General features: G+C 36.2%; 1 protein-coding gene across 1 annotated transcript; it reads left to right on the top strand.

Moving 5' to 3' along the window:
• Positions 1 to 1,954: 1,954 nt before the first annotated feature.
• On the top strand, positions 1,955 to 5,617 carry LOC107767057 (G2/mitotic-specific cyclin-1-like). The gene is made up of 11 exons (XM_075250015.1): positions 1,955 to 2,309; positions 2,417 to 2,555; positions 2,664 to 2,720; positions 2,821 to 2,866; positions 2,985 to 3,137; positions 3,228 to 3,350; positions 4,159 to 4,248; positions 4,335 to 4,556; positions 4,648 to 4,746; positions 4,948 to 5,126; positions 5,222 to 5,617. The coding sequence occupies exons 1-11, from the start codon at positions 2,255 to 2,257 to the stop codon at positions 5,367 to 5,369; spliced, it is 1,311 nt and encodes a 436-aa protein (XP_075106116.1). The 5' UTR covers positions 1,955 to 2,254; the 3' UTR covers positions 5,370 to 5,617.
• Positions 5,618 to 12,962: the final 7,345 nt, after the last annotated feature.

The following is a 12,962-nucleotide window of genomic DNA, read 5'->3' as shown; positions in this document are numbered from 1 at the left end:
AAAAGCCTCTGGGGCTTATGCCTCACTACAAAAACGCGTCTAAAACGCCCGGGCGTACGCCCCGAATTGCTGGGCGTATGCCTCTTGAAATTTTCGCCCCACACCATCGCCTTGGGGCATTTTTGGTGCGACTCGCCCTAAGGCTCGCCCCGGAGCTCGCCCCGAAAATGCCTTTTAAAACACTGGTTTAGACATTTAAATTGATGACAGTTGAAGTTTTTGTCTTTTGTAGACTTCTAAGTACCTGTGTACTCTTTATTACCCTTTGTGCTTGAGCTCACAAACGGTTACAAATTAGATATTTATGTTTTTATTTAAGAAAAGTATGAGAAGACTTTCTTTCAGATTTGTTTTGTTATAAACTTATTTATGATTTGAGATATTATGCTTGTAATTAGATAAAAATGAAAGTTCTATAATGTTCCAAAAGTCCTGTCGTGGCCTTATTTATTGGATGGTGAAAACATAATAACAAAAATTTGCCTCAAATACTCCTTATGCCACACAATTAATGCAAGACCTTTAGCATCTCTCCAAATGATAAGATTAACTGGAAAACATCTTTGTTCATCACATTTGAATTTTATGTTCTACCTACTCTTAAATCAATATATAAAACAAGGAATTTGAATTTCAAATTAAGAATTGCTAAGTTAGTGCCTTGACCAAAAAAAAAAAAAAAAAAAACTAAGTAAGTATACTTTGAATTCTGGCTATTTATGGTATATCTACTACATAGATGTTTTAATTAATGGTTAACAATTTAAATAGAAAAAGTCTCAATTTAGAAAAAAAATAAAACACAATTGCAAAAATCTCTTCAATTTTAATGTTTTCTTCTTTATTTTATTTTTCTTGTATTTGTGCATATATGACTTGACCTATTTAATAGCTATACATGATGTAACTTCTTTAAAATTTCTAAACTTTACAGTTAGGTTTGCAAATATGAGTAAACGAGGACAAGCCAACTTTAATAATGCTAACATGAATTAAGCCAATGCTCTTGAAAAGATAATTCCATTTTTCAAAAAACAAGCTGCAAAAAGAAAGAAAGAGATAAAAAAACTCAAATGCAAATTGCTAATCAGTCCCTGGTACTTTATATTCTTAGACTTTCTCCACTAAGTTCTATCAATTTTAAGTTTTCTTTTATGTTCTTCATTCTTTTTTTTTCTTTTTTTCTTTTTATAAAAATTTTGTGGATACAGGGCTAGAACTTATTTGATAGCTACATTACATGTGTGAACCTTTTAAGAATTTTTATTTTTTTAAAATTAAGGTTGCAAATGTTAATATTTGCAATATGCAAGTCAATATCATTATATATCAAGTACCGTTCAGTCCATACTAATTGTACGATAAGGTTACCATTCCAAAAAAAAATGCACGATAGGGTTTCGCACATTTAAAAGTGACTACTCCTTTGAGTTTATAATCGTGTTGTCATAAATTTGTTTATAACGTATAATTAAGGCTGAAATTACAAACACATTTCGACTGATAATTAATTACGTACGAACAACAAAGATGAACTAATCAAGATACTAAGCACACTTTTAACTAACACTTAAACCTAGACACATAAAGGAAAAAAAGGATAGTAGTCATTTCATACACAAAATTTAGTGCCATCCTAGTACTAAGTAGGAGGAGCCAAAATGAAGTGGAGCCCTACACCTCAAAAAGCCCAAAAGTGGGCAAGAGCGCATCTATCTCACCTGTATAGTATACTATGGGTACCCCAATAAGTTAGATTATTAAATGAATCTCTACTATTGTATTAAACTAAGTTGGAAAAATAATTATTCTACGACTATAGTAATTTGAAAGCAACGTATCCTTTGTTACGCCACATGCCACATGAAAATTTTAAGTGACCGTTGTATAGCTGGACTGTAAAAGTCATTTTACATGCTTAATTGGATCCAACGGCCATTTCTTCACTAGCCGTTTCATTTGAATAAAGAGAGAGAGACTGTCTCAGACTCTCAGTGTGTGTGTGTTTGTGTTTTATCAGACAAATACCCATTATTTTCTCACACCCTCATCTCTCCCCTTCCCCCTTTCCCTTTTCCTTTGTTTTTTTATTCTTGTTGTACACTATCTTCTTTGTATTCGAGATTGATCTGGGTCTTTCTGTAGATGCTCTCAGGTTTCAATCTGGGAGCTTTTACATTCTAGTGTAATTAACTGAAGAAGAAAGTTTTCTTTTTAAAAAAGACCCTTTATTTTTTACTATCAAGAAAAAGAAATGGCCATATCTGATGAGAACAATCCTACAATGATTAAACCTACAAATGTGCAAGGTAACTATTTTGGGATAATCTAGCTCAAATTTGATTTTGTTTTGTTTTCTTTTTTGGGCGTCAAAATACTAGCTTTGATGAAAAAGTTTTCATTTTTAAAATGATAGGTGGGGCTGGAATGGGTACCAGAAAGTTTGGTGGAGTGGAAACAAGAAACAACAGAAGAGCATTGGGAGTGATTAATCAGAATTTAGTGGGTGGTGCTCATCCTTTTCCTTGTGTTGTTAACAAGAGAGGATTATCTGAGTAATTCCCCAGCTTCTATCTCTTAGATATTCAAACTCTTTGACCATCTTTTGACTTTGTTTTTTTTTATCTTAGCTCATTTGGCTGGTTTGTTTTTTTTCCTTTTAGAGCAAATGGAATCTGTGACAAGAATCTTCAAATTCCAGCTCATAGACCTATCACGAGGTTAGACAATTAAAAATTCAAACTTTGTTCTCTTTTTGGTTTTTTGAATTTGGTTTTCAGATCAAATAACTGATAGGTGAATATAACTTTATAAATGTAGGAAATTTGCAGCTCAAATTGCTAGCTCTCAGCAAAATCGCTCCGAGGTAAAAGCTTTCCTTTCCTTAGTATGAAAATATATTTTCTCCTTATTGATGTCTCAGAAAGTTGATATTTTTTCATAAATAATTCTGGGACTAATAATATCTTTGATTTTTTGAACAGGAAAACAAGAAAGCTAAAATAGCAGCAGAAGAATTCAGTATATGGGAGGATATCCCTCTGACAGATGTGGAGGAAAATGAGGCAGCTAAAGATCAACCTGTTCCTATGTCTTTGGAACAAACAGAAACAGTGACTAATGACAAGAATCAAATGGTAAGAAAAAACTTTTGCTGTCCAAAAACTTTTATACTACTAGTATATATCATGCAACTATATTAATTGCAACTATCATAAATGTTATAGGAGGTAGAAATGGAGGATATATTTGAGGAAACTATTATAGATATTGATGGCGACGATGCAAAGAACCCGCTTGCAGTTGTTGAATATGTACAAGATTTGTTTGCCTCCTATAGAAAAATGGAGGTGAGTTTAATTTGCTCAGTAATTACTTTACTAGTTAGCAGTAGTCATAGATCCAAATTTTGTAGGAGCACAAGGTTTATAGCTTTTCTGAGGAGAGTTTCAATTGTAGTAAGGTTATGATACATTTTGAATGTCCAGCAGTTGTTTAAAAAGATTGGAAAAAAGAAAGTTCATAAGTTAGATCCGACATATCACATCTTTTTCCACTGTTTATGTATATCACCTTTACTAGGATAGATTCTATTTTGCTTTTTCAAAAAGGAAAAGTTTTTACACACTGATTTCAAATGGTAGCATCTGTGTTTACTGAAAGTCTTCATGAAAATAATTAAAATTAACGAGTTATGTTACTTGACATGTAAAAAAGGCCAAAATGCTATGGGTTGTATCCCATATAGCCTACAGGAAGCTGGATCTTCTTTATTACTGAAATTACTTGTGCACTTTTTAACACTAATTCTTGAACTTACTGAAAAAAAATATTTGGAAATGTGAAAAGGATTGATTTTTGAACTTATAGGTCCATTGTTCAACATCCTTAGTCGGAGCTCTTTGAGTACTTGGTAGTAAATACAAAACATTTCAACGTGTTTTAACTAATGAAAGTTCTTTGGCATGTCCATTGCCCACAGTTCTTTTACGAATTTTACATTATATGATCAAACACTGAATATTTGTGGTTCTCAAACTTGTTTTGAAGTTTCCATCTTATGTTAGTAAGTCTAATAGTGAACCTTTTTTCAGCTTATGAGTTGAATAATCTTCAATATGTTTTGGGAGTGACAAAATCATTGTACCTTATGTTCAGGGTTGTAGCTGTGTTTCTCCGGATTATATGGCACAACAGTTTGACATCAATGAGAAAATGAGATCCATTCTAATTGACTGGCTCATTGAGGTATAGTAAAGATTTATATAGGATATGCAGAACGTAATAAATTTGCTCAAAGTATGGCGTTAATACTTGCTCATTTTGATCAACAGGTACATCACAAGTTTGAGCTCAGAGAAGAGACTTTGTTTCTGACTGTTAATTTGATAGATAGATTTTTGGAGAAGCAAGGTGTTGTTAGGAAGAAGTTGCAGCTTGTTGGGTTGGTTGCCATGCTATTAGCATGCAAATATGAGGAAGTTTCTGTTCCATTAGTGGATGATTTCGTGTTTATTTCGGACAAAGCCTATTCAAGGAAGGAGGTTCTTGAAATGGTAGATTCTGGTCCCATGATACTTGCAATTAGTATATTTCCGGTATCTTAATTAATATTCTACTAAAGATAGTCTTTTCAATATAATGCAGGAAAGAATGATGCTCAACACACTGCAGTTTAACATGTCAGTTCCAACTGCATATGTTTTTATGAGAAGATATCTTAAGGCTGCTCAATCTGATAGGAAGGTTAGTAGCTGTTGCCGACACTTTTATGTGCTAGTAAAAAATATAGGAACTTCTACTGATTCTTTTTATTTGTACTTATATTGTTTCTATATGATATTAGACTTAAGGTGAGCTGTAAATGGAGCGACATGAATAGTTATGATTTATATAGCCGACTCTCCAAGAATATTTCTCAACTTCTTACTTTCTTGGCTCAAACAGCTCGAGCTGCTGTCTTTCTTCTTGGTTGAGCTTTGTCTAGTGGAATATGAAATGCTCAAGTTTCCACCATCATTCATAGCAGCTGCAGCAATCTATACAGCTCAGACCACACTCTACGGTGTCCAGCAATGGAGTAAGACATGCGAGTGGCATACTAGTTACTCGGAAGATCAACTTATGTGAGTGTACTTAAACTCTCCATTTTGAACAATCCTTCACACTCACTTCTCAAGCTTGCTCTTATTTAGTTACCTTTTTGCTTCTTGTTCATTAGGGAGTGTTCGAGATCGATTGTGAGCTATCACCAGAAGGCAGCAACAGGAAAACTAACAGGAGTACATAGGAAGTACAGCACATCTAAATTTGGTTATGCAGCAAAGTGTGATCCTGCCCATTTTCTTGTGCAGACACAACAACAATAGGGGAAAGGAGCATGTACAGTTATTACTAACTTTATGTGCAATTGGATTCCTAAAGATTTGATTTTAGGAAGTTTCATTGGTATAACGGGTCGGGGTAATAGGAAAAATAACTTAGCAACTGTGGTTGCCCCGGGGAGTTTGATTATTTATCTTATATTGTTGTTGCATTTTACAATGTTCAAAATTTGAACAGGCCTTGATTTCGGTTTCGTTTACAAACAGTAATAAAAAGTCAAAACTTTTCATAATTTTCTTCCGGTGGTTGTTGACTTTTTGAGTCGTTTGGATTGAATTTCTACTTGCTTGCTGCTCTGTTAGTTGTTTCACCAGGCATTGTTACTGTGATCGAATTTACAGTACCTTGAAATTTCATTGACCAACCAGGAATTTTGCTGTTTTAAGTTTGTAGGCTTTGATGATATAAAGTCCAACAATCAATATCAGGAGCGGCAAACGGGCGATTCAAGTCGAATATGGTTCGGATTAAAAATGTGTAATGAAAAACGGATAAATTATCAGACCCGACCTATATTTAACACGGATTAAAAAAGCTTATTCATGACTTCTTGAATATGATCACTTTGGGGAGAATTCCTATTCTCCCAAACTTAAAAACCTCCAAAAGTGACTTCTTGAATATGATCACTTTTGGGAGAATTCCTGGTCTCCCAAACTTAAAAACCTCCAATTTCATTAGTTACTCATTTTCTAAATGAATAATATGATTTTTATTCATATTTGACTCGTTTTTAAAAAGTATAATACTCATTCTTTAGTAAATAATACGGGTGGTTAATTGTTATTTTTAACCATTTTTGCCGCAACTTATCAATATGCGTCGGTTTTGTGGGCCGTTAGTATAAAGGTCCAATCAGTCTTCTTCAGATGATTTGCACAAATAAAAAAGCAAATTCAGTGCAGACATTTAGACTTTGACCCTGTTAACAAAAGGCCGGAGAAAATGAGTCCGGAATCGAAACATCGTTCAGTGCAGACTTTGACCCTGTTAACAAAAAGCAAAATGAGTCTGCAAATTCAGTGCTGACAAAAGAAACGTCGTTCTTTTTGACTCAAAAAATATTTTTGAATGTAAAAAAAGAAATTACATTTCCATATAAAACGCAATTATGAATCGCATTTTACCTTAAACGCGGTCGCATTTTATATAAAATGATGTAACAAACCGCATTTTTTATAGTAACTGATAAGAATGCTATATAAAGCGCGGTAATAGACCGCGTTTGTATACATAAATAATATAACCCTTCCCTTTCCCTCATGTTTCTGCCTAGTCCCCTTCCCCCTTCATATTTAGAAAAAACAGCCCCCCCCCCTCCATTAACAACAAAAAAAGCTCGTGTGGATCCTACCCGTTCCGTAAAAAGTAGATATTGTCGGTCCCACATCCTAGCCAAGCCTTCTATTGTTGTGGGTTGATTGAATCGGAGTCAAATTTTTAAATCTTCAACTTTCCGAAAAACATAATTCGAGATATTCCGATTTAGTTTATGTCCAAACTCGTATAAATAATGTATATTAGTTGTTTTCAATGTGTTGTATGTTGTTTTGTATTTTTTTGCGATTAAATGGTATGTTATTTTTATCCGGACTAAGATATTAATGTTGTAAAAAATATGTAAAAATTGTGAAATCGTTATTATTTGTTAATAAAAATAGTAATAAATTATTATTACCGTTTTATATGTATTTTTGTGAATGTTTTGTGATTACAATGTATTTGTTGTGTTTTATCTGGTTTAAATTATTTATTTGCTTAAAGACTAGTAATATAGTGCCTTTTAGGGTAGTAAAATATAATTTGCCTTTTAGGTAGTAAAATGTAGTGCCTTTTAGCGTAGTATAATGTAGTGTCTTTTAGCGTAGTAAAATGTAGTGTCTTTTAGCGTAGTTTCCTTGTAGTTTAAGTATCTCTTATACTCAAAAATACATCAAAATAACTGATAGATCAAACACAAACTTTGTCCAATTATGGTCAACATATATTTGGTGCTACCAGGCCTCAAATATCGAGCCTGGAACTCATATATGAATCTTTAATAATTAAATATTGTATAAATTATAAAAATTAATTATTTAATTTACAAACAAACATATAAAATTATAAAACTAACATGGAAAATAATAAAACTAACACATAGAATAAATTGATGCTACTGAGCTCCAAATATCGAGCCCGAAACCCATATGTGAATATTTAATTATAAAAAGTAATTATTTAATTTACAAACAAACATATAAAATTATAATAAAACTAACACATGGAAGAATTTAGGATATCTTGGTGCTACTGGGCATCAAATATCGAGCCTGGAACCCTTATGTGAATATTTATTTATAAAAAGTAATTATTTAATTTACAAACTAACATATAAAATTATAATAAAACTAACACATGGAAGAATTTAGGATATCTTGGTGCTACTGGGCCTCAAATATCTAGCCTGGAACCCTTATATGAATCTTTAATAATTAAATATTGTATTATTGTAAAAATTAATTATTTAATTTACCAACAAACATATAAAATTATAAAACTAACATGTAAAATAATAAAACTAACCCATAGAATAAATTGGTGCTACTGGGCTCCAAATATCGAGTCTGGAACCCATATGTAAATATTGAATTACAAAAATTAATTATTTAATTTACAAACTAACATATAAAATTATAATAAAACTAACACATGAATGAATTTATGATATCTTGGTGCTACTACGCCTCAGATATCTAGCCTGGAACCCTTATGTGAATACATCATATTTAAATATTGTATAATTATAAAATTTAATTATTTAATTTATAAACAAACATATAAAATTATAAAACTAACATGTAATTAATGTTGTTTAATTTACAGTAGACGACATGGAGGTGCCGCCTATTCATCCCGGACCTTCCAGCGATGCATTACTCTCGTTATAGGGCGATCATAGGTCCGCCCACATATGTGAGGGTGAGTTACTGACCCAGACTCTCCGCGCCAGGAAAGTGGACGACATGTGGGACTTTCTGTATGACAAAGTTCTCCATGACTGTGTAGTCACGCGCCTGCGGGACACGGGTTTCTACAAGATGATTGAGATCGGGCGGCTGCACCTCGATTGGTCTTTGATCAGGATCCTGATAGAGCGGTGGCGACCGGAGACACACACAATTCACCTGCCCATTGGCGAGGCCACCGTCACACTGCAGGACGTAGAAGTGTTATATGGGTTGCCCGTTGATAGACACCCCATTGCTCTGCTGCCTGCTATGAGAAAGATGACACGTGTGTAGTACCTGGACATGCTGCAACAGCTCACTACTTTCCAGCTAGAGGATGAGACTGTACTGCATGGGACCAGTCATTTTTTTCGTTGACGACTATTCGACTGTGGTTGGAGGCACTGCATCTTCAGATCGATGACGCTACACCGGATGATCATGTTGACTGGTATATGAGGTTGCTGCTACTCTTGTTGTTTGGAGGAGTCTTATTCCCGAACACTTCGGGGAACCTAGTCAGCTTGAGATTTCTTCATCATCTTGAGTGGCTAGATGATTTATCCCAATATAATTGGGGCTCCGCTGTTCTCGCCTACTTGTACAGATGCATGTGCCGGGAGAGCATGGGCACCCAGCGTGAGGTTGCTGGATTCTTTCTGCTACTAGAGGTGACAACATATTCGAGTACTCTATTCATTTTAACATACCTAGTAAAAATATATCTTAACTTTTACGTTAACTTTTTATGTTAGGTTTGGGCCTGGGAGCGGTTCCTGTAGTAGCAGCCACCTCTACAACCATTAGATCTGGATGTACCACCGGAGTTTCTCCCTCTAGCTAGGAGGTGGGTACTCCGGCAGGGACATACGCGCGAGTACGAGCTCAGCATAATCTCTCCTTGTGTAGGGATATATTGGATTTGTTGGATGGCACAAAGGTAAATGTATATCTAAGTTTACTTGTCTAAGTTTACTGACATTTTGTGTTCTTCCTTAATAGTTCATCTGGACGCCATACAGCGACGCGCTGATAGCTGGCTAGCCTGATTGTTGCTCGGCCGGCCGTGATATGTTGGGCTCTTCCGTCCCGTTGTTCTGCCTTGATATTGTGGAGCATCATGCCACCGAGCGAGTACTTCTCTAATTTGGCAGGCCGCAGCTCGTACCGACAACACCCACCTGGGAGGCCACAAATTACCAGCGGGATGATCGTACCAGGGTGGACAACGCATATTTGGCATGGCTACAGGATCAGATATTTACTTGGGACCAGCGTTAGAGCTGATTCCATCCCCCCTCCCTCCACCGAGTCGGTAGGATACTGAGCATGATTATATGCCCTGGTACCACGACGTTACCCAACTTTTCATCGGGAACCCCATTCACCGAGCTGGCAATCGGTACGTTCCATACGCCGAAAGGCACGAGGCACTAGTATGTTATTTGGTATTCTTATTTATAACTGTGATATAGCGTTCTATAATTTATATTTTACATGTTGTGCAGGCTATTGGTCTACATTTGGTCCACCACTTGGGACTGCATATACAACAGTATGTCGGTGATCCTACGGTCACTTTGCAGGAGAATGGACGACAGGTTACAAAGCTGGCTGCCCAGATACTGCATCGAGCCAGAAAGGACGACCGCTTAGAGCACGTCCCTGCTTATATGGCGCCAGAGCACTACCATCGGGGTAGGCCTGTCCCACGACCGAGGGGACGACGAGACAAGGGTGTCCCACGAGGCAGGGGTGCCCTACGGGGTCATGGGGGCCGGAGAGGAGGTGGTCCCCAACAATGGGGTGTTGAGACACCTGATGAGGATGTTGGAGCTGATATGCGGGGTTACCTCCCTAAGCCAGACGAGCATCCCAGCAGCATGCCGGCGTACAGCCTTCAGCTGGCGCTGCCTCCAACATTATCGCAGGTGACCCCGTCAGATCCATTGTTGATCACGGGCACGAGCATTACCAGAGATTGGGAGCAGTTCTTTTAGGCCCATCGACTGTTGCTGAGGATCGGCTGATCCGAGATGTGGATGATGGGCGCCGACTGGGTTATGGCTCATCGTCGACGGGTTTTGTGGATCTTTCACAGGCGCAGGTATGTTTGTATTACTATTAAATTTAAATTTGTTTTTATCTCATTGATTCACCATAAATAACTTTATAATTTTCTTATTAAGGCTTCATCCCAGCCCGTCACAAAGGCCACCTTATGCGATGCTGAGCAAGACCCCACGAATGCTTATATTCAGGAGCCCGATGAGACCATGGTAAGAATTTTTTTTGACTTAACACGTACATTACTAATATATATTTTTATATACTGAGTTGACTTATTGTTTTGTAAGTTGCTGATAGACCGACGGCCCCTTCTACCGATCCTGCCAGCACTACTGCCGATCATGCTGCAGCGCATCCTCATATAAAGAGGCGACGTGATGAGGATGATCCTGATAGCGTATGCGGGCGGGATGGGATGTGCCTCAGGCCAGCGGCTGCATTGAAGCACACAAGCCACTGTAGGACACATTGATTTTCTTTTTTTGTCTTTTTTATGTATGCTATGTAAATATTATTTTATGTAAATAATAACAATAATTTTTTATGCTTACGTAATATTCGCATTATGTTTTTATTACCCCGTTTATTCTTTATTTTAATACTACAACACAAATACAAACACAAACATAGAAACTGAATATAACTTAAATACAATACAACTAATGAAAACACATGACAGGAAAACATAAAGATATACTACTACACTCAACACATACGTGTCATTGTTTTTTCATCACCACCTAGTATTCTCTGCTCCAACCACTTAAATTTCTCTTCCAGCTTATTTTTTTCTTCTTCCACCTTTTTGAGTTTCTCCTTCAACTCCGCAACTTCTCGTTTGTATTCTCGTTCATATTTCCACTATTTTTTGGTCAAATCATGAAGAAACTGCAAAGATTATTTGTAGCATTCCTGCTCACAGGGTTCATCAATCCATACCTCAAAATTGCAAAAGGTTCGTCGGAAACCCTATAAAACTCATTCACATACATCCAGTAGCGGCATCCAACTCCACCATCATCCCAACAGTCTTTCATGATGCATTTTTTGTCGCACTTGCACCTTGGTACATAAAGGCGTTCAGACATTTGTTAAAGCATAAAAAAACCTTGCTTTTATGGAAAATTTTGCTATTGGTTATTGTTAAGCGCAGAAAATAACTAGAATGTGCCCATTATTTATAGGCAAGGTAACACACAAAATGTATTATTTAACTGCGCTATATATATTCACGCAAAATGTAGTATTTAACCGCGCTATGTTTGGCGTGTTAGAGATTCTTTCTGATATAAAACAATTTTTTCACAGTCAGGCAGCTTTTCAAACCGACAAGACAACACATAAAATGTAGTATTTAATTGCGCTATATATATTCACAGAAAACATAGTATTTAACCGCGCTATGCTTGGCGTGTTAAAGATTCTTTCTAATACAAAACAACTTTTTCGCAGTCGGGCAGCTTTTCAGATCAACAAGACAACATACAAAATGTAGTATTTAACCGCACTATATATATTCAATTATTTATCAAACATCTTCCTCCTATGACAGTGTAGTTTTCTAATATTTTTAGAGTGAAACTCAAAAGTGAACGTAAAATTTATCCGTTTTTTAATCCAATACTTTTTTTGATTACATGAACGGGAGGGAGAAATTCATTAGTTTACTCAATTGTAAAATGTTAAATATCAATAAGATGTAACAAGGCTGTGGAAACATAATTTTATTTTATACATATTGCAACATAAACAAGTACATACACTTATTACAAATAACATTACTAAAAAACAAAACACTACGTGTATCCTTGATAGTTGGGCACATTAGATGAACTTGCACCAGGAGCTGGATTACGACCTCCACCCAAACCAGATGAAGGACATTTATGACGGTCGTGAAATGTTTGCGAGCATATGCAACATTTACGCGCATAAACAGTATCACCAAAATCCATTTGGTTCTGTATACGCGTTCTCTTTTGCACTTGTAGCTTGCGCAAATAGTCTCTGTTACACAACATTTTAAATGATTCCGGCGGCCAATAATGCTCAGCACCCACTAGCTACAACTGCCCACTATATGTGTTTAAGTGTGCAGCAACACTGTATTACCTATCAACATAGTCGGTTGCCCCTAAACCTGTTTGTTGAAAGCACTTCATGGTATGTGAGCACGACATGTGGTAGATGGTCCATTTCCTACATGAATACAACCTGCTGGCTTCATGTATGGTGTGTATATTATTCCTCCGGTGTTTATTGATAGCGGTGCGAACTTCAAAAAACCCCCGATCGTGATCATACTATAAAAATAAATACCAATGTGCTCGCCTCCTGTATTTCTCAATTCTTTTCATCGGTATTGGCATAAATTCAACACCCATCTTCATCAATTCAGATGCACCTCTATGCCTGTCAACAAACCTCTCCGCCATCTATTTGAATGTTATCCGGACCATGGCAGTGATAGGTAATCCACGTGCAGACTTCAATAACCCGTTAAAAGACTCTGACACA

Source organism: Nicotiana tabacum, chromosome 3, assembly GCF_000715075.1.
Source record: "Nicotiana tabacum cultivar K326 chromosome 3, ASM71507v2, whole genome shotgun sequence".
Taxonomy (NCBI): Eukaryota; Viridiplantae; Streptophyta; class Magnoliopsida; order Solanales; family Solanaceae; genus Nicotiana; species Nicotiana tabacum.
This window is presented reverse-complemented; position numbering and strand designations above follow the sequence as displayed.